Source organism: Equus przewalskii, chromosome 1 (assembly GCF_037783145.1).
Source record: "Equus przewalskii isolate Varuska chromosome 1, EquPr2, whole genome shotgun sequence".
Taxonomy (NCBI): Eukaryota; Metazoa; Chordata; class Mammalia; order Perissodactyla; family Equidae; genus Equus; species Equus przewalskii.
The window spans coordinates 104,842,407-104,865,307 of NC_091831.1; the positions used below are offsets into that span (position 1 = coordinate 104,842,407).

The window sequence follows — 22,901 nt, forward strand, 5'->3', positions numbered from 1 at the left end:
CAGGCCAAGCGTTGTACTTATCTAGAGCAGATAACAAAGCCGGGCATTCTCAGAGCTGCTATTCCACTTGTATCTATGATAAGCCTTGGGTCTAGATCAGCGTTAGCGGCCAGTATGGTGCAGCTTACCTGTAAAAAATGGTTGACGGATGCGTCGTGGAATCCCAGGGCTTGTTCTACACCTGCTAATTCCCTCAGTATTGGTACACACTCAATACTTTTTTCACCTTTGCTGATCTCAATATATTCTAAAGCCTCTTGGTAGTGGGGCAGAGCTTCTTTTGATTTCTTCTGACCTTGATATACTCTAAAAAAAAATTAAAGGGATTATTTTTAAAATAATTAAGAAATAAAATACTGAAAATATAGGTGTGCTGGTGGTTAGGATTTGGCTCTCTGACCCCTGTTGTTCAGGTTTGTTTCCTTGCCAGCTAAGCTTTTCTCTCCTCCCAGAGGCAGCAGGGCATCACGGTCAAGAGAACGGACTTTGGAATAACCAGGAAGGTTCAAATCCTGGTTCCACCACCTTACTAGATGTACAACCTTCAAGTTGCTTAACACTTCCCTCATCTGTAAGTTAAGAATAACAACAGTGCCCACTACATTGGATTATTATGAAAATTAAATTAGTTAATATTCATAAAAACAGTCTCTGACACATATTAAGCGCTATGTAGGTGTTGGTTTAAGCATGCATAAAATATTCAACAAAACAATAGTAATTATAAAGGATACTGAGATGATGATAACTAATCTGTTGAGAAATTATAGAAATTTCCCAGTTTTGGTGAGGATGTGAAGCACTCTCATTAACTGTTGGGGAGAATATAATTTGGGCATAAACTTTTCTATTTCAAAATTACATGTATATATATATATATATATATATATATGTACACACACATATTTCTTCTAATTGCACTTCTAGTAGTTTATATTGAAGAGATACTCTGGCAGGACAAGAAAACAGATATAAGAACATTTACCTAAGCATTCATTGTAATAGTGGAAAAGTACAAAGCACTTAACATACACCAATAGGAGAACATCTAAGCAGGTTACAGTAAGAACACCTATACTGTGGAATGTCATGTAACCATTAAAGTTAATGTTGATACATATTTATCAACATAGAAGTATATCCACTATATATTCTTCAGCAAAAAAAGGCAGATGACAAAAATACTTTGTTTAATATCTTATGCATATGAAAATTTTATATCTAATCTATAGGTCCACATATGCATGAAGAAACATCTGAAAAATGATCACTAAAATGTTAGCAATAGTTATCTCTAAGGAATTGGTTGTGAGTGATTTTACTTTTCTACTTTATACTTCCTAAATTTCCTTCTATAAAAGTATATTACTTTTACATTAGACAAATGTTAATTTAAAAATTATAAGTAAAGGCAGCAGTGGGAAAATATTCTGGTAGCTTCTTGGGATAAGACTCTCTTGTGTACAAAAAGTATCCCTATATATCATTCAGCAAACACAATAACAGACATTTAAAAGCAATCTTCTCTAAAATATTTGCCAAGACTATTAGAAACTTTTTTGCATGGAAAAATTTTAGGTACAAAATTCATAATGAAAGCTATCAACTCTTCCTATGGTGCCCTGCACCCCAGAATCTTTACTACAAAAAGGCCTTACAATTTCCAAATTGCCCATGGGTAAACTGAGATGATATCTGAGAAAGTAACTAAGAGACCACAAAAAATAGGTGTTGTCTTCGACTCAATCATTGGATATTTTTCACCACTGTCTTTGCTCTCCAATAAATTTCACAGGAATTGACTGACAGAAGTAAAGATACTTTGCAGCTCTGTGGTTCAGATGGCCATAATGAAATAAAATGCTCACTGAATAGTTTATGAGCTGGGATCCCTTCTATAATTGTAAAGAGGTTTACAACATGGGAAGAGGTCAGGGACATGCTCCTGGACCAGGCTGTAGCTTGCAGCAACTCTAATCTTGGACAGGAAGAGATTAACAGGTGACCTGTAATACTGGACTTGCCTTCTGACTCTTAATGAGCTTAGAATGTAGTGGGGTAATAAGTAGTGTCATAAGTGAAGAGAAAACCTACTAGCATCTTCGGTGATAAAAAGAGGCTATGAAACCTATGGTTGGTAACAAATCACTTAGCCAAAGAATTAGATTCCTGGTAGACAAAGATTAAATAATTGAAGAGAGGAGTCAGCAAACTGTGGCTTGTGGGCCAAATCTACTCAGTGTCTGTTTTTGCAAATAAAGTTTTATTGGCACCCAACCACCCACCTTGTTCACAGATTGTCTACGGCTGCTTTTGCACTACAATGACAGAGTTGAATAGCTGCAACAGATACCACATCGCCTACAAAGCTTAAAATATTTGCTCTCTGGGCCTTAACAGAAACAGTTTGCCAACCTCTGGTCTAGAATCTAAAGAAAGTCACATACTTTCCAAATGATTCCAGATTTTTTCCCACTTAATTTAGCCTAGAGAACTCAGACAATGCCACAGATTTTTGAGCAAAGGAAAAAAATATTCATCTGCTTCCTTTCTCATCTTTGTAAATGATGAAGAGTGTGCCAAAGAAATAAAGAATAGGTTCTTTGTTTCCAAGGCTGCTTGTAAATGTCAGAAGAATAGTAAATATAAATGCCAAGATGATTTCATTTGGACAACAGCTTTAAAAGAAAGCAATATTCAAAGCTTAGTAATCAAGCTCATAAATGAGAAAAAATAGAAAAGTAAACAATATCAAGGTAAATGTTAATTCCTGTATCAAAAATTCTTCCTTTTCCCAGATAGGACACTAAGGAAAAGTATTTGGGGGTTTGTAGTGGTGAAGATCAGGGACAACTTGTAGCCATCTACTATCTATCTTAGCCAAAAGCACAGCATTGCACTCCAAGTTAACGCGACAGCACCTTTTCAGGTTTCAAAAAGTCACTCTTCAAATACTTGACTCTCAGAGAAAATTTTATAGAAAAGAATACAGGCTGAGAGGCAGGGCAATCAGTTACAAGTATGGCTGCAGGAGTAGAAAACCCAAACTGGAGTTTGAGCATCCTTATTTCCTAGGCTGCACAACCTTGGGCAAGAGCAAAACGCCTCTGAACTTTGGTTTTCTCATCTGAACACTGGTGTCGAATAGAGTTTTTGTGAGAATCAAGTAAGATACCTGAAAGAGCTTTGTAAATGAAAGCAAGCCATACAGATTGGTATCAAGTGTCTATACATAATCATATCTTTCACTCCTTCCCTTCCCAACCTGTAGTCTCAAGGGAACTGAGTGGTGCAGCCTCAGGTTGTTCTCATGTTGAAATGGGCCCAGCTGTGGTCTCAGCTTCCTCCCACCCAGCCACAGAAGATTTTGGAAAGTCTAAATAATAGGCAGAATCAGTTAAACTTGTGTGCAAGTGAGAAAGGCATTTTCGTATCCAACTGAGCTTTTCAAAAAATTGAGAACAACTTATTATAAAAATAATACATAATCATCATTAAAAGAAAAGATATAGAAAAATTAAAATATGTAATTACGACATCCAATGATATGTGCTGTACATCTTGATATACACCCTTCTAGATGATCTTCTATTGTACTTTTAAAAAGGATCATAATGTTTTAGAATCTGCTTCTTTCACTTAATCACACATTAAAATGTGGCAATGAATGCTATAAAATCACTTTTAGTGGCTGAGTGGTGTCAAATCAGATTTGATGGACCACCCATCTTCAAAAATATTATTATTCAGGAAGTTTAAAAAATGGTTTGTGGAAAATTTTTACAAATCATATTTCTGATGAGGGACTTGTATCCAGAATATATTTTAAAACTCCTACAACAATAATAAAAAGACAAACCAATTTAAAAATGGGCAAAAGATCCGAATAGTTATTTCTCCAAAGAAGATAGATAAATGGTCACTAATCATATAAAGAGATATTCATAAATCATTAGTCATCAAGGAAATGCAAATCAAAACTACAATGAGATATCACTTTACACCAATTAGAAAGGCAGCTATAATTTAAAAAAAGATAATAAGAACTGTTGGCAAGATGTGGAGAAATTAGAATCCTCACTCACCACTGCTGGGAATGTAAAATGGTGCAGGTACTTAGGAAAACAAGTGTCAGTTCCTCAAAAGTTTAAACATAGAATTACTAATGACCCAGCAATTCCACTCCCAGGTATATCCCCAAAAGAAATGAAAACATACATCTACATAAAAACCAGTACACAAATGTTCATAACAGCACTACTCAAAGAGCCAAAAAGTGGAAACAACCCAAATGTCCACCAACTGAGGAATGAATGAATAAAACGTAGTATATCCATACAATGGAGTATTATTCAGTCATAAAAAGGAAGTACAAAAAGGAAGTACTGATACATGTTACAACATGGATGAACCTTGACAAAATTATGTTAAGTGAAAGAGGCCAGTCACAAAAGACCACACATTGTATAGTTCCATTTATATGAAATGTCCCGAATAGGCAAATCTATATGGACAGAAAGTAGATCAGTAGTTGTCAGGGATTGGGGGAACATGGGAATGGGGAGAGGCTGCTAATGGGATGAAAATGTTGTAAAATTGATTGTGATGATGGTTGTACAACTCTGTCAATATGCTAAAAACCACTGAACTGTATACTTGAATTGGGTGAATTATATGGTGTGTGAATTATATCTCAATAAATCTATTACTTAAAAATGTTTCTAAACATTTGGAAGCAAACTAAATATAGATGAGATTCAGGAGCAGCCATAAACTTAATAATTTTTGTTTAAACAAATAACTGTAATGGTAATTCTTAAACAAAAATTAAAATATTTTTCTCTTAATACCGTCCTCAAGCTGGTCATCATTTCTAACTTGCACATTCAAAGCAGGTGAGGAAAGGACGTGTGCTTTGGCTCTAAGTTGGTCCTCTATGATTGGATGGTCCTACGCATCTGTTTAGGCAGGGAGGTTAGGAGAGCAGAGAATGCTGGGGGTCCTGCTGCACTTGACACTCAACGCAATGGCCATTCCCATGGAGAGGCCATAAATCAGGCTTGGACAGTGAGCTACTCGTCTCTCTCTAACCTTCCAGAACTGTGGGCATGTCTCCTGATGAGCTCTAAGGCCTGGGTCTCTTGGAGAATGCCTAGATCTATGTAAAGTATAACCTTAACAAGAAGACAGGAAATTCATGGACAGAAAAGCCATATAAAACTATTCTTTTTTTTTTTTTTTTTTAAGGAGGATTAGCCCTGAGCTAACTGCTGCCAATCCTCCTCTTTTTGCTGAGGAAGGCTGGCCCTGAGCTAACATCCATGCCCATCTTCCTCTACTTTATACATGGAACGCCTACCACAGCATGGCGTGCCAAGCGGTGCCATGTCCACACCCAGGATCCGAACTGGCAAACCCCGGGCCTCCGAGAAGCGGAATGTGCGAACTTAACCACTGTGCCACCGGGCCGGCCCTATAAAACTATTCTTAATGGAGCATTCTAGTAAGTCAATTACTCTGAAAGTTTAAATATGTTAATATATTTCATCTCATGACCCCTGGAGAACACAGATGTGGAAGAATCCAGAAACTGGTGATAAACCCAGAATCCTTTTCCTTCAGCTGACTGATTCAAGCCAATATGGTGTGGTTAAGGAAATCAGTTGAAGACTGGTGAGTAACAGAAGAAAGGTAAGTTCAATACAGCTCTCAAAGTTACCCAGGTTAGCAGAATTCGCAGTGCGCCAAAGACGGCTGGAAACCTCCAGCCCAGAGCTGAGGGAAGTACACCAGGCCATCGGGAGATGGTTTCCAGAGTTCTGGTCCAGCACAGAAGAGCTCAAACTCCTGCCAACAGGGCCTGACTCTGCACCCGCAGACTCCTGCTCCTTCCTCTGTGCCTAAGTCCTGAAGGACACCTGCCTGAGGGGACAAATGGGAGTTTCAATCCAGCCCGGGTCTGCTGGCCAAGCTGTGTGCTTGGACACAGGGCTGTGTCTGCTTGGAGGAAAGGGCACCTTTTTCTAATTCTCACGAAGACTCTATCCACTCACCCAGCTGTGTACGAAGGTGGTGCAGAGGTGGCAGTGGCTCTGCTGGGACCCTAATTTTCCTGGACTTGATGAGTTCAGATGACTCTTGAGAGTCATCTAAACCTTCCCATCGGGCTCCTCTGATGTTAGCTCCATTTCAGCCAATTGTGTCATGTGTATCTTCCCTCTGGTTCTCTGCTGGTTCTTCTATCTGGAATGTTCGTTCTTTCCTCCATCTCTGCCTAGCACACTGCCATTCATCTTTCTAACTATCATTCCTCTTTTAGTTTTAGCTTAGCCATCTCCTTTGGGTAGCCTTCCCTGCCAGGGCCAGGACTAGAGTGGGACCAGTGAGACACCTAGGACAGACTATTTAAGGTGGCACTCACTTTCAGCGGCAGGCAAGTGCAGGGTCATCACACGAGAGTGAGTGCCTCCTTAAATGGTGTGGCCTGGGCACCTGGCTTCCTCAAGGTAGCCCTGTCTCTGTTCCCTGACATCCCAGGTTGGGTTGGGTGCCTCTGGAACACCTGACTGTGCTCCCACAGAACGGTGAACCTCCCTGCTAAGGAAACATCTCTCATACTATATTATAACTGCCTGGGAACTCGGCACCCATTCCTTTAGTGCTGGGCTCTGTGAAGGCAGAGTCTAAGGCTGCCTCGTTCTCCTTAGCATCCCCAGCACTCTGCCCAGTGTCTGACACAGAGTGGGTACCAGTTGTCTGTTGGAATCAGGGAGGATGAGGTGGGGGGCGGGGGGCGGGAGGAACAATCTGCAAATCCATTGGCTTAGAGACTCTGAGGCTTTAGTTCGTGTCTTAATTTTCATAGATCCCAGAATATGCTCTAGGAAAAAGTGTTCAAGAAAGGAACATGTAATTAGTTAAACTAGGAAGACGTCTTACTGGGGCATGGAGGCCCCTCATCCACGATGACTAGTGTCCTTATAAAAAGGAGAAATTTGGACACAGAGACACACACACAAGGAGAACACCATGTGAACATAAAGACAGAGATCAGGGTGATGCATCTACAAGCCAAGGAACACCAAGGTGGCCAGCAAACCATCAGAAGTTAGGAGAGAGGCCTGGAAAGGATTCTCTCTCACAATCCCCACAAGGAACCAACACTGCCAACACCTTTCTCTCAGACTTCCAGCTTCCAGTGAGAGAATAATTTTCTGTTGCTGGTGGTACTTTGTTATAGCAGCCCTAGCAAACTAGGACAGAATCCCTGCTGGCTGACTCCAGGCCTGGAGATTTTCCTTCCTTCATCCCCTAATAGATGAACACTGGGTGTACTCATCCAGAGCAGCTATTTAGATATCGGAGCACCTTTTTTGTTTTTAATTCACATTATGCTCGAGCCCAAGTGGTAACTTTCCACTACTTCACTGCCTGGAAATTTAATTTGAACATCTGCTGAGATGGAAACCTAGAAGCAGGCAAATTCAGCAGGAATAAATACATGGCTTTCATCTGTCATAGTTCTGTCCCTGCTACAAGAATGTCTGCCTGAGAGCATGGGTCTCATGAATCCAATGGACATCCAGCAAGCTGAACTTAGTGGGGTGTCCAGCCCTGAAGGCACACGGTCATACATAAAGTAGCCACACACAAAGGTGACCTGTTGCCATTTCTGAACTCTCTAAATTTAACAGATTTTTGGCAGACTATTATTGGCCTCACATTTCAAACTCTACTGAATACTTCAGACTCTGAGTCCTTTTTCATCTGTAGCTAAAACCACCTACCTCTTTACTTACGTTATCCATAGCGGGAAAAATTAGATGCCTCACACTATGTACACATCAGCCCCAAGCAGATTAGAGGCCTAAATTTAAAATGCAAAACTTTGATATGTTTGAGAAAATATAAGGAAAAGTAACTCGTGACTTTGGGTAGGGAAGGATTTCTTAAATAAGATACAAAAAGTACAAATCAGAATAGAAAAACTAGGTAAAGTTGCTCTTATTAAAAATAAAAACTCCTTGGGCTGGCCCCGTGGCCGAGTGGTTAAGTTCGTGTGCTCTGCTTCTGCGGCCCAGGGTTTCGCCGGTTCGAATCCTGGGCATGGACATGGTACTGCTCATCAGGTCCGTTGAGGAGGCGTCCCACATGCCACAACTAGAAGGACCCACAACTAAAATATACAGCTATGTACCAGGGGGGTTTGGGAGAAAAAGGAAAAATAAAATCTTTTAAAAAAATAAAAATAAAAAAAATAAAAATAAAAACTCCTATGCACCAAAAGTCAGCATAAAGAAAGTGAAAAGGCAATCCACACACTGGGAGCACATACAATATATGGAACAAGCAAATAAGTTGTTGTCAGAAATATGAAGAACATTTACATATTAATAAGAAAAATACAAACTGTACAGTTAAAAAATGAGCAAGAGGTATGAACAGACAACTCACAGAACAGGATTTTCAAATGTCCAGCAAACATAGGAAAATATGTTCAATCTTCCACTATCAGGGAAATGCAATTAAAGAAACCATATGATTGGCAAAGATAAGAAGTCTGACAATATCAAGTGTTGACAAGGATGTGGAGTAACAGGAATTTACATATCCTGCTGGTGAGAGTATAAATTGGTGGAAAGCATTTGGGAAACCCAGTAAAGTTGAAGATGTGGATACTTGTTAACTAAGCAATTCCACTCCTGGGCATACACATCAGAGACAATCTTGCACATGTGCCAAAGAGACATGTACAAGAGTGATGATGCAATTGGTGTTTATAACAGTGAAAAATTAGAAAGAATTTACATACTCACTCTCATGAGAATGGATAATTTAATTTAAAAGGGAAAATCAGGTGTATTAAACACAGTATGGAGGTTTAAGACAAAAGACTAGAGCTACATGTATCAATTGATGTGGATACATCTCAAAAATATAAATGTGATGGGGAAAAAACCCAAGCAACAGAAGAACACATATATATAAAGTTTAAAACAATGAAAAATAATAATGTATTTTTATGGCTATCTGTGTATACATTTAGAGGAATGAAAAACACTAAATTCAGCATAATAATCACCTGTAATGTGGGGGGAAGAAAACAGGATTGGGAAGAACATATAACAGCTTTCCATTTATCTGGAATGTTCTATTTTGTAAGCTTGGTAGTGTGTACATCAGTATTTGCATAACAATATCTATGGCTTTATATGCCTGAGATATTTCATTAAAAAGATGAACAAATACAGCACTTTTTCACTGTGTGTGAAGAATGAAGCACTTTCTATGCCTCACCCTTTGAAGTTACTATTGCATGCTACTCCAGGGTCCGGCACTAACACAACAGCCAGAAATGGAGGCTATTAAGCTAACGCAATCTACGATGAGCCTTCTGGAGCTCACTGAAGGTATAATGTTCACATAAAAGACAAAATACAAAATAAAATTACTTTAGCTTCACAATATATTTAATAAAAAAGGAATTGAGTAGGTACTATCTCAGGAAATAAATAAATTATAGTCTTACCTGCATCTCTAACTCACTTAAAGCATCAGTTAGTTTTAGGGAATCTTGTCTGTCTCCATTTGCTCATATGTAACATTTGGGATAACATCATTTTCTCCTTTCCATTTCTATCTACCTGCAGGGGATGCTCTGAGGATTTACTATCTAGTGTGCCCATAATGTGTTTGGGTAGCTTTAGGAAACACACTAGACAGATGAAAAAATAGAGAATTTTGAACAACAGAATGTGGCAATATGTTAATTTGGCAGGTCCACAACTGAAACCACAGCACATTTTATTGAATGAAAATACGTCCACAGTAATTCTACAGAGCATATAATGAGACACCGTCTCATTTCAGATGAGCTTCTGAAGACCTCACAGGGATGGAGACTTGTTTTAACATGCAACCAACAAATACAATCTCTTTTGCTATTACTAAGGCAACAGAGGGTTTCCTTTTAAAGGCTCTAGAATTTGGCAAGAATACTGAGCATGAGTGAAAAGCAGAGGCTTGGTGGGAATGTTGCTGACGATCAGAATCTGATAAGTCAATCCTGAAACAGGACAAGTTGGATTTTCTAGAGTCAAAGTGAGAAAAGGCTTACTTCTGGGTCTCTCTGTACCATCTGGCACATAGAGGTAAAGGCTTTAAGGCTCTGTGCGTGCACTGTCAGGTTTCCACTCTGCACTAGCAAATGTGATCTATGCTATGGTTAGGAGCCTGGACACCAGAGTTTCATGGACCTGGGTCTGCTCTACCACTTTGCAGCTGCGTGACCTTGGGAAATGCCCACACTTCTCTCAGCCTCTGTGCTTCATTTGAAAGTACCTACCTCATAGGGAGGACTGCAGATTAAAGAAAGTAAGCAAGAGCACTGAGCAACAGCCTGATGAAGAAGGTGGTCAAGAACAATAGCCAGTATGATTGTTTAAAGTCATTATTATTATTTACAGCTGTTTAAGGGAAATGTGTATCATAAGGACAGAGTATCAGAAAGGGAAAGACAAAATGCAGTGCTCTGAAATAGCTAAGCTTTAGGGGATTCAAGCAGATAAAGTGTATAAAAGTAATCTGTGCCATGAGGCTTTCTGCTTCCCCACATTTAAAAAATGATTTCTTTAAAAAATCAGATCTTGTATAAGTTAAGAGCATCTCTTCAATTACAGGAACACACGACGAGAAAAAGTGCCCCAAAACAACAAATGATTTCCTTCTTTGTTAAATAAGCATAAATAAGCAAAATAAGCACAGCGTCCCACGGGAGGAGCTAACAGGAGAAATATCTCTTCTGGGGAACAGCAGGCCATTCCTGAGAAGCAGGAAAGGGAGAAGCAGAGCCCTGAACACATGAGCACTTCTCAGAGGCTTTATGCCCAAAAGATAATGCAGAGAAAGTGATTCTTTAAAGAAACACATCTACAGAGGTACAACTTAGACATCAAGAATCTCTAGGCAATGGGATAGACGACAAAAAAAAAAAAAAAAGCTGAGTCCAGAAAGCAACAGTTAGATTTGGATACTACTGACTTGACCAGTCTAGGAAGGACTGTGGATCTAAAAGCAAAGGCTATTACTAAACTATCAAAAATTCTCAGTAAAAGACACTGGGGATGCTTTCTGGGGAGGCACATGGAACTAAGTAGAATTCCACCATCCAAATGAGGTGATGGCAGGTAGATATATACGCTGTCCCACTGGCCATTGTTTTCTCCATTATCTTTCACCCTTTCTCAGGAAGTACTGGCTATGGGAGAAACCATCCCCATTTCCTTTCTTCTTCGGAAAATTTATGTTAGAATCACTTGCCAAATCTCATGTTGGAATCACCTTCTAAATCTCATGACTATAATGAATCAAGAGAAAGCAAGACAAGGAAATGAACTCAACCTTTAAAAAAACCATATAAGACTCTCTGATTTTTAGCTTAGGAGGTTTACCAGAGCAAAGACAAAACAACCCCCAGCCTTCTCAAGTCACAGGATAAAAACATAGGAAAGAATACTGCATATCAGGGTAGTCTGGAAGTACAGAATCTTAATTGCGCTGTAAGTACATGCTTTAAAATCAAATCATTTCCACAATGAAATGGCAGAAAGAAAAATGTTTAATTAGATAGTAATTAAATTAATGGCTACTTTTTTAAAACGGTCTACCATACACCCAGATGCTTTAATGTGGGATCTATTTCATCATCAGAGGGTGGCTGTGATCTATTTCATCATCACAGCCACCCTCTGAGGTCTGATCGTTGCCACTTTAACAGAAGAGGAAAGTGCAGGACTTGTCCGTGGTCTTACAGATGGGAAGGTTGAATGGATGCTGATTTGAATGTGAGGCAACCTGACTCTAAAGCCCGCTTTGCCAAACCACATCACATCATTCCTTAGAGATACCTGGGAGGCATCCTGTTGATGCTCTGAGGAGAGTTCACTTATCACAGGCACACCTGAGAGCTGGTTCAGCACAACAATGCCAGACAAAGCGCTTGCTGGGCAAGCTGTGGAAGACTCCAAAGATGACATATCACAAAGTCATAGAGAAAGCCTGGATAGGTCACATGTTCCAGAGTAGCAGTCTCAATAGATCATCACCATCATGCCACACAGAAAGATCATTTAAAAGGTGTGTGTAGGGGGACCTGCCCCCTGGCCTAGTGGTTAAGTTCGGCATGCTCTGCTTTGGCAGCCTGGGGTTCAGTTCTGGGGCACAGACCTACACCACTTGTTGGTGGCCATGCTGTGGTGGCAACCCACATATAAAATAGAGGAAGACTGGCACAGATGTTAGCTCAGGGAGAATGTTCCTCAAGCAAAAAGAGGAAGATTGGCAACAGAGGTTAGCTCAGGGTGAATCTTCCTCAGGAAATAAATAAATTAAAAGGTGTGTGTGTGTGTGTGTGTGTGTGTGTGTGTGTGTGTGTAACGGTATGTGCCTGTGTATATAAAGATAACTGTCAGTCTCTGGGGATCTAACTATCAGCAATCAGGATAGAAAATAATTCCTAATACTGGGAAAGAGTTTGTCCATTTTTCCTAGTGACTTGTGTTATCACATTTTAAAAAACAACTGCACATATAGGAACACATGATTTGGATTCACTCTCCAAAGTTAACAAATAATTAGTGAATGAAGTAGTGCTGGAACAGAGGACAGGTAGAAGGGACGAAGCTTCAGGGCACAGCTAGGGATGGAAGGTACAGAGCGTGAGTCACCCTGCAGGACTTGTCTGTAAGCCCAAGGAGAAAAGAACTGGCCTGGCCTGACGGGCACCATAAAAGGCGAGGCAGAAGGAGGAAGCAGCACTGGAAGATACCCTTTTAAGAGAAACATAAATCCTGAGAACTGCCTGAGAAATCATCCTGGTCTTCCACCTCCAGGACCTGGCAAAAGAAAAGGCCTTTGTGGTTGTGAGTATAACTACGAGAGAAATGTATAAAACCAAAGCCCTGTTACTTTCTAAAGCAGATGGGTTTAGGCAAAATATTCACACTTCAATGAGGAAACACAGCAAAGTGATCAAGTAAAAACCATGCAGCCTAAACAGGCAAGTTCCAGCGAATACATCACTGTGAAGAATACATCACTGTGAAGAATACATCACTGTGAAGAATACATCACTGTGAAGAATCGGGATGCAAAGAAATAGCAAAGTTTAACTCCACTAAACACAAAGTAAATCTGAGGGATAGTTGAGAGCATTAAATTCAATTCTTGCTGGGTATGCAGCGCAGATGCGTACCAGGCCCGCCACCTGCTGGCAAGGCGTGGCACTGCTAATTTGGAAAGCACTCTTGGAGGAGGTGAGGATTCTGGCAGAGGATGATTTACTCTATTTTGTGGCAAGACTGCTCAACATTAAGTACTAATAACATTAGTCAAGTCTCAACAGATGCAACAAATATCCATCTTGGACCACTGATTTTTATATTTCATGTATTACAATTCAAGATAGAATACCCACTTCTGGGCAGGAAGAAATTCTGGACTGGTAGGCCCTTCCAGTCACTACTCTCTTCTTCCTCTTATTACACAAATGGAATCATACAGTATGAATTCTTTTTGGTCTGGCTTCTTTCACTAGACATTATGCTTATGAGAGTCATCCATGATATTAAGAATAGGAGTAGTTTGATATTTTCTTTGTATGAACAGATCACAATGATATCTATTATTTTGGTGAGTATTTAGGTTGTTTCCAATTCTTGGCTATTACAAATAATGTAGCTTTGGACATTTGTGACTGTGTCTTTTGGTGAACATATGTGTGCACTTCTGTTGGGTGTATATTTAGGAGTGATACTGCTGGGTCACAGGGTATGCAAATGTTCAAATTTTGAAGATAAAGCCAGTTAGCTAAAGTGGTTGGACGAAATATATTCTAAATAACAACATATGAGAAAGCATGTGAAAGCATGGCATCCTTGCCAAAACTTGATATTATCAGCCTTTTAAAAAATTTTAGCCATTCTAGTGGAAATGTAGTAGTATCTTCTGATCTTAATTTTCATTTCCCTGATGACTGATGAGATAGAACACCATTTAATATGTTTATCAGCTAAGTGGGTATCCATTTTTGTGAACAGTCTCTTGCCCATTTTTCTATTTAGTTGTTTGTGGTTGTTTTATTGATATATAAGAGTTCTTTACAGATTCCAGAGACGAGCCCTTTGTCAGTTATATGTATTACAAATATCTTCTTCTCTCTGTGCTTGTTTATGGCATGAAATATGTGGTGGTTTAAATACAGAACCACATAGCACCAAACAGAAGGGGAAAAAGAGAATTAACACACTTAAAGGTCCTTGTGTTGTCGGGAAGTGGCCAATTGACTGATTTACATTAGATTCTAGTAAGTCAGGGGTATAAGTGACAAACTCTAAGGTAGCAACTGGAAGGAAAATGAAACAATGGATAACTTACCAGTTAATAGGTAAGAAAATAGTATGACAAAAATATTTGGTAAATCTAAAAGAAGGCAAGAAAAGAGAAAGAAAGGAATATAAAATTGGTAGGACCAAAGAAAATTTAAACTCAAATATATAAGCATTTAAACCAAAATAAACAAAGACTGAAAATTAAGGAATGGAAAAAGATATTACAGGAAAATTTGTACCAAAAGAAAGCTAGGGTATCAATTTTAATATTAGGCAAAATAGATATAGGGGACAATGAAGGACAATATACACTGACTAATGGAATAATAGATTAAAATATGCTGCTGTTTAACTCTCCTCCCACCCAACAGAATATATCAAACAATGACTGGCAGAACCATGGAGAACTACAGATAGATCAATAACTGTAGTTTGAAATTTAAGCACACTTATCTTAAAAACCAATATATCAAATTGGCAAAAGAGAAGCAAACATGTAAATTTGAATAACAGAATTAATAAAGTCACTCTAGTATAGATTTATTAGAACCATACACTCAGCAAATAAAGGATACAATTTCTTCTCTAGCACATTTGGAGCATTCACAAAAACTGACCATGGCCTAGGTCACAAAGGAAGCTTCAGTAAATTTCAAAACATCAATATCATATACACAAATAGGTTTCTGTCCATAATGAGATAAAATTAGAAATGAAGCACATCTTTGAAAAATCTCACATATCTGCAAACCAAATCACATATCACTTGAATAATCTTTGGATTAAAGAGTAATTTATAAACTAAGTTATGAGCTACTTAGAATTTAACATGAGTGATGATGCTACATGTTAACACACGTGGGGCAGAGCTAAAGCAAGACTTATGGGGACATTCTGGAGAATATCTTTGACATTTGGGTGGGAAGGACTTCCTAAACAAACTCCCAACAGACAAATCATAAAGTTAAAAATTAATGGATTTGAGTCTAGCAAAACCAAGAATTTCTATGCCATGAAGAACAGCAGAGACAAAATTAATATATGAGCAACAGATGTAAGAAGACATTTGCAATATCACTAATATTTATAATATTCAAGAAAATCTTCATTATCAATACAAAAAGTACAGGGAGCCTCAAAAGAACAATGAGAAAGAATACTAATAAGCTATTCACAGAAGGGGATCTCAAATGGCTGAGAAGTATATAAGAGGTACTCAAACTCACTAACAAGAGAAATGTAAATAGAATTTTAAAATAACGAACTAAATAGCACATTATATGCATCTGAGTGGCAACAGTCAGAAAGACGAACGGTGCCAAATATTGTTGGGGGTGTGAGAAAACCCATCTGACTTGTGGGGGGGTGGTGCAGAAGGGTGTAGCAAGCGGCCGGTACGTGGTGAACTTGAAGTACAAATGTACCCTGTGATCATGCAATCCTACCCCTGGAGTATAAACCTCAGAATCCCATCCTCGGGGTAGAAACCTCATAAAAAGTCTCTTAGCTACATAAGTAAAGCTGTGAGAGGATGCTCATAGCAGTGCCACTGTGGGATCTGGGGGCTGGGAACAAGCTGAGTATCCATTCCTAGAAGGATGGCTAAGTACAATGTAGCAAATGCATTCTATGGAGCACTGTGAGGCAGCCAGCAGCAATGAACTGAGGTACAGGCAAAAAACTAAACAGTGCTGAGTGGAAAAAGGTGAGAAAGAGTGAGATATATACTACAAATTTACACAAACTTAAAACACATAAGTACATAAAACAATACTATTTATCATTCAGAGATACATACTCAAAGACATAAATCATCATTAAAATAAGTATCTATGATGTATTTGGGGCAGAATGAGAGTATGGATCAGAGATGAAAAGAAAAAAAATCAATTTAAAAAAGCATACTGGGGCCAGCCCCATGGCATAGTGGTTAAGTTCGCGCACTCCACTTCAGTGACCTGGGTTTGTGGGTTTGGATCCTGGGCACGGACCTACACCACTTGGCAGCCATGCTGTGTAGGCATCCCACATATAAAGTAGAGGAAGATTGGCACAGATGTTAGCTCAGGGCTAGTCTTCCTCAGCCAAAAGAAAAAAAAAAAAAAAAAAAGCATACCAAAAGTCTTGCACGGACTGATGAATTCTCTGCACTTTATGTCCAAAAAACCCCCAAACAAAACAAATTCACAAGAGTGGAGTTATGATCATAAAAAATATCTTCAAAAGCATGAGTCAAAGTTGGTCTTTCCCCATTTCCACTCAAATGGAAGCATTAAGTGTATTCTCTCAGGGCCCTTTCCTTCTTAAAATGATCCCACTGGATCTCTGAGTTCTCTTGGGAATCAACCTATGCATACAGTCTGGTTATGAAGGTAAACTGAATTCTTCCAGCTTTGGCTGAGGGCCTTCATGGGGATTCTCTGCCTCTTCTAGAATAGACCTTTCTCTGCCCTCTTCCTCCCATGAACTCATCCTTCTAAAGAGTGTGTGCATACTGTCACCCCAAAGCTCTGGGGAATTGCTTGAGGCTGGCCTTTGGAAGGGTAAACGTGCTGACTACCCATGGGGATAGGCATCCCCTTCTCCCTGCAGGCTCCAAGCATTCTACCTCTCTCAGCTGGGTTCCTTTGGTGAATGTGGGCTCGGGGTGGGGAGAATAAAGAACAATCCTCCGTTCCCATTCAATCAGACATCTTTAAGATCTTTCTCCTTTGAGCCCCTAATCATGAAATCAGTGTATTGAAATATTGTAGACTAGAGCAGCAGGGGTAAAAAGGAAGAGAGGGGGAAAGGGAAGGGCGCAGGCGCAGGAGGCAGGCAGGGAGAGCAGACAGATAGACTGCGGTCCTCTTTTACTTCTGGACAATGGCCAAGGAGAAGCCATGGCCACAGCATCATGCAGAAGCTGCTCCTGCCGCAAGACAGATTCTTCGGGCAAAGAACCTCCAGCTGTCACGTATACAAAAAGTCCTATGTTGGAAACTTACTGTGCGATTGACAATTTGATCCGAGCCTGAATTTCTATCCATTCTTCCTTTATAATCCTTTCACACTGCAGCAGCTCCTTTGAAAGTCTCTCTGCTTTGGTCAAATTCTCTGAAGCTTCTTTAAATCTGTGTTGTGTTCAGGAAACTTTACACTTGGTCCTACATTCTGGGACCCCAGTTCCTGGACATCCTTGGCTCTCCTACTTCCCCCCACCCTTCCTGAGTCATCTGTCAGCTTTTGATTTGGCCTTCAAGATTAAATATAAGTATTATGAATGGCATTTCAATTTGTAAAGATGAGAGGCAAAAGGATACTTTTGAAGAGAGAGCAAGGCTCTCCCCATGGTATGGAATAACTCCACTGAACACTTGAAAATGTCTGCATTGTCCTGATAGGGAGGCATAATGGAGTTGGTGAGGATTTCTTTGGCTTTTTCCGCATGTTGTTTTGCTTGGAGTGACAGCCCTGTGGACAAAGAAAAAGGGGTCTCAGTTTCTCTTTCATCTCAGCTGGACAGGAACACAGTTCTCTATGGCCACGGAATCTAATGAGGTCTCCTTCACACGTCAAGTGGCACATGGATATGGATTGGGGCTGCATGCAATATTGCCATGACTGTAAAAACCAAGGAAGTGTTTTACAACTAGGACTCAAGATAAATTTTTCCTTTAGAAAAATTTCCTTCAGGTCCTTTTAGAAATAAACAGAATGAGCGGGAATTGAACAGTTTTGAAACCTCACCAATATCAGACGTAAAATCTGTTCTAAATAATTATAAAAACAAATGGGATGCAAGGACTATAGCATTCTGGGCAGGAAAGAACATATCATGAATTTTAATCCTGGCTTTGTGAGAGCAATCTTAATGAAATACTAAAAATTCTGAATCTTATGCTCACCCACCTATAATCATAACGTTAGAGTTATTTTAACATAATATGAATATGATGATATCTACAAAAATATACAAACACAATTCCAATGAGGTAATTGGCTAACGTGCTACAATCTCTTGTTCCTACGTGGTAATCAACCAACATGAAACAAAATGGAATAAAAAAAAAGTTTCTACTGAGAACTAATTCCCCAGTGTGTTCCAGTGTTCTTCCATGGGCTTATTATTTGTGGTAAGAGTCTCACTGGGGATCACCAGTTAGGTTCTGGGGCTTTTCGTTTCCCCATACTCCCATCCTCTTCCCCACAGTGACGCCTCCTTCCACACCCCCTCCCTCCCACATCCTATACTCCTGGTCTTAGGTTCTTTATTATATGGAATTGTATCTCAAATCTCTTTAAAAAGCTGGCAAAGGGGCTGGCCCCGTGGCGGAGTGGTTAAGTTCACACGCTCTGCTTCAGCGGCCCAGAGTTTCACTGGTTTGGATCCTGGGCGTGGACATGGCACAGCTCATCAGGCCATGTTGAGACAGCGCCCCACATAGCACAACTAGAAGGACCCACAACTAAAATATACAACTATGTACCAGGGGGATTTGAGGATAAAAAGCAATTTAAAAAAAAAGCTGTTGAAATATGAAGTTCACTCTGTTCCTATGTCTATAAAACAGAAAGAATATATTTTCTGATGGAAAAAATCCAGGATATGCTCTTCGTGTGAAACTCCTACAGAATTTTGTCTTATTTTTTATAAGCACACACTTAATCAACCTACTAGAAATTTATTAGTGCCAATCATGCATGCAATATTCCAAAAGGCCTGGCAGACTACATTTTTAACTTTGGTCCATTCCCTCAAGAAACTTGAACTCAAACTACTGGAGGCAGCATAGGTTGAGGTTCAAGAACACTGGCTCTGAAGTCAGACAGCCAAGAATGGATTCCCTGCTCCACCACTTACTCTGAAACATTGACCTCAACTTCCTCAACTGTAAACAAGAATTAATAGTATTACCTACATTACAGGACTGTGGTGAAGATGGAATGAGACTATGTATGGAAAATAGCATGGTACCTGGCATTCAATAAGACCTTAATAAATGATAGATATTGCTTTTACTTTAAATTGAGAAAGAAATACTGTTATGCAGAAAGGTGGCAGACAGTGAAGAAAGGCATCATTTGAAATCCCAGATGCCAAGACACTGGTACTGGTGTTCAAAATCCCAGGTCTGAGTCTCAGATCAGCTACTTATTGACAGTATGATCTGAGGCAAGCTGTTTCAACTCAGACTTCTTGTTTCCTCTGAATCTACAAAACAAGGTTGGGGGGAGGGAGTAGGGTTTGAACTAGATGATCTCCAAGGTCCCCTCTGGCTCAAACAGTCTTTGACCTAACAGGTAGGACCAGTCTATAATCAGATTTGGCCAAATTTGTTGAGTGGCAAGTCTATGCTTAGCATTGTGGTGTCCGCTTCTATCATTTTATTTATTCACTGGACCAATCTTGGGAAGTTAGTACCACCATCATGACTATCTTCACTTTTCAGTTGAAGAAATGGAATTCAGAGATCTACTCCTATACATCTTGTCCCAGGTTGCCAGTCAGAAAGGAGAAGACATGATATACTGTTGTTTTCCCTTTCCCTAACTCCATTGTCCCTTCCTCTGTTTTCTTTTGGGACACCCCGCTCCCGTCCACCCAACCCATGTGATTTAGCCAAGGTCAGCTTCTCCCTGGGATCCAGTGGAACCAAAAGGCAAGTCTAGCCAGTCAGACTATTCCTTGCCTTTGGCATACAACCCACATCGGCCCAATTAGAACCCCTAAATCCTGAGATTTTGGTGGAGAGACCTTCTTTTTTTCCTGGGAATACTGAGGTGGGAAGCCTAAAATTGCTGGCAGCCTTTCTACTGCCACCATGTGGCAAAGCCTGGCTAAGAATGGAGCCAATACAGAGAAAAACAGAGCCAGGTGGTGGGAAAAAAGAGAAATGGAAACTGATCACAGTGTTTGCACACGTGGATCTGGCTAGCTCTACAGTAAGTTTTACCCTTGAATTTTTAAGTTGTATGAGCCAACACATTACCTTTGTTTATTGCCAGCTTCATTTAGTCTTTTACTTTTGGGGAGAGGATGGTCACTTACAGGCAAGAGACTCTCCATCAATAAAAATATAAATGGATCCCATGTTAGGCCCCTACTTCATGCCCTGGGCCCTTTCTACAATGCCTACAAAGCTAGCAAATTAATTCTCTCCCAAGAACCCAACTTTTAAGATCATAAAAAACAGAACTCTGAAGGGCTAAAATCTCCCTTCCCTTTTTGTTTTTTTAAACATTTTTTTCTCTTTCTCTCTCTTGTTTTTTTTTGGTGAGGAAGATTGGCCCCAAGCTTACATCTGTTGCCACTCTTCCTCTTTTTGCTTGACGAAGATTGTCCCTGAGCTAACATCTGTGCCAATCTTCCTCTATTTTGTATGTGGGATGCCACCACATTATGGCTTGATGAGTGGTGTATAGGTCCGCACCCGGGATCCGAAACCATGAGCCACAGGCCACCAAAGCAGAGAGTGTGAACTTAACCACTCTGCCATTGGGCTGGCCCTCTCTTCCATCCTTTCTGATATATTATATAAGAAATCTTAATGGCTCTTTCTGAAAGGAGATAGCTTATCAATGTGTGCAGAGGAGGATATCCAAGAAAACCTAATCCTTCTAGCCAAGTGTGAGCCAAATTTGGGAAAGAGCAGAAACCAACTGACTGACCCTCCTCAGTCTGAGAGGAACTCACCTTTCAGCTGGAGGTAGCCTTGAGCCAGATTAACATGGGCCTCAGCCAGCTTCCAATGGGAGTTGCCATAGCAAATTCTTGTCAGTGCCACGCAGCGCACAAGCTCATGGATAGCCTGTTTATACTGTGAGGAAGAGGAAGTAGGTTTACCAGTTAGACAACTGAAATCTCAGAGGCACAAAGCACAAAACTGTCCTGAACTTTTATCCATTCAGCATAAATACACATTGAGTGCCTGCTGTGTGTTAGACACGGTTCTAAGCTCTCGGGGTACATCAGAGAACAAAACAGACAAAGATCTGTTTTGGGTGGTAGGGTGTTCATCTGGTGGGGTGAAATAGACAATAAACATAAGAAATAAGGAAAATTTATAGTACATAGTGAAATTGAAAGGTGAAAAACATAATGGAATAAAGAAAAAGTAGAGCAGACGTCTAATCATTCTCTAGGTTTTCCAACTGCCCTTCGATGAGCAGCTACTACACATTCAAGCACAAGAGGGCAAGTGATAGTGGTTTTCACATAACGCCCTCTGGCTCTGAGTTCAAACACCTTCTTTAGCAGCCTAGGATATTAGCATAGCAAATGAGGTCAGGAGGACTTACAAACAGATTCCATTCAGGGAGTGAAAAGCACATTTTCATCAAGTTCCAGGACAAAAAGAATAGGGAACTAGGGATTTCTAGCTCCAGGTCAGCTCAGAGCAGCAATGCACTCAAAGCAAGGCTGGGAGTTTTAAAATACAGCTCCAAAATTCTTTGACACTCCTTCCATCCAGAGATGAGGGTCTGTGTCCCCTTCCCTTTGAATCTGGGCTTTATGACTGGCCAAAAGAATATGGAGCAAATAATGCAGGGCCACTTTTGGGGCCCAGATCCTAAAGAACTGGAGGCTTCCACTTTTTGTGTCTCCCTAGGTACTCGCTCTTGCAGCTTGTTATGGGCTGAATTGTGTCCCCCTCAAAATTCATATGTCTAAATCCCAAGTACTTCAGAATGTAACTGTTTTGGAGAGAAGGTCTTTAAAGAGGTGAATAAGTTAAAATGAGGCCGTTAGCATGGGGCTCTGACCTAATATAACTGATGTCCTTATAAAAAGAGGAAGAAACCCGAGGGATGAGCACACACAGAGAAACACTTTGTGAGGACACACAGAGAGAGAGGACAGCCATCTGCAAGCCAAAGAGAGAGGCCTCTGAATGAAATCAGCCTCGCCAACACTTTGATCTTGGACTTCTAGCCTCCAGAACTGTGAGAAAATAAACTTCTGTTATTTAAGCCACCCAGTCTGAGGCATTTTGCCATGGTAGCCCTAGCAGGCTAGTAACCCAACCACCATGCCCTGAGGACACCTAAGCCGCCCCACGGAGAGGGGAAAGGCGCCAATAGCCAGCACCAATTAGTCAACCACAGGCGTACGCCATCTTGGCAGTGCATCCTCCACACATGCCGAGCCCAGCTGAAGCTGCACGGAGCAGAGCTGACCAGACCCCACGGAGCCCTGCACAAATCGTAGGTTCACGAGCAAAACGGATGGTTGCTTTTGTCTTGTGCCACTAAGTTTTAGAATGTTAATAGCAATAGAGAGCTGGAATAGCAAAAGAGGAGGTAGAAGGTGGGAAAGATCCAGGAGAAGACCCAGGATACACCCCCCGCCAACGCCTCAGCTCAAAGAGTCTGCATTCCCACACAGTTCCCACAGGGATTAGAAACACTTGCACCCTGAAACAACATTCCTCTTGAAAAAAATACATGGCCAGACAGTTGACCACAAGACAGTCACTTTTATGACCCAGCAGCAGGAGGCTGAGGGACATTGTGCTCACTCCATAGTGATGA

The 22,901-nt window shown here is 40.3% G+C and overlaps 1 protein-coding gene across 15 annotated transcripts in view; it reads right to left on the minus strand.

Moving 5' to 3' along the window:
* TTC23 (tetratricopeptide repeat domain 23) overlaps window positions 1-22,901 on the minus strand; it is a 94,349-nt gene that overhangs the window by 48,856 nt on the left and 22,592 nt on the right. For all 15 annotated transcript variants that reach the window (XM_070619588.1, XM_070619530.1, XM_070619593.1 and 12 more), the window contains 4 exons: window positions 21,064-21,187; window positions 17,690-17,840; window positions 17,375-17,500; window positions 129-306 (listed from right to left, as the gene is read on the minus strand). In XM_070619588.1, the coding sequence (XP_070475689.1) occupies window positions 129-306; window positions 17,375-17,500; window positions 17,690-17,840; window positions 21,064-21,187 (579 nt within the window). The remainder of the gene's footprint in view (window positions 1-128; window positions 307-17,374; window positions 17,501-17,689; window positions 17,841-21,063; window positions 21,188-22,901) is intronic.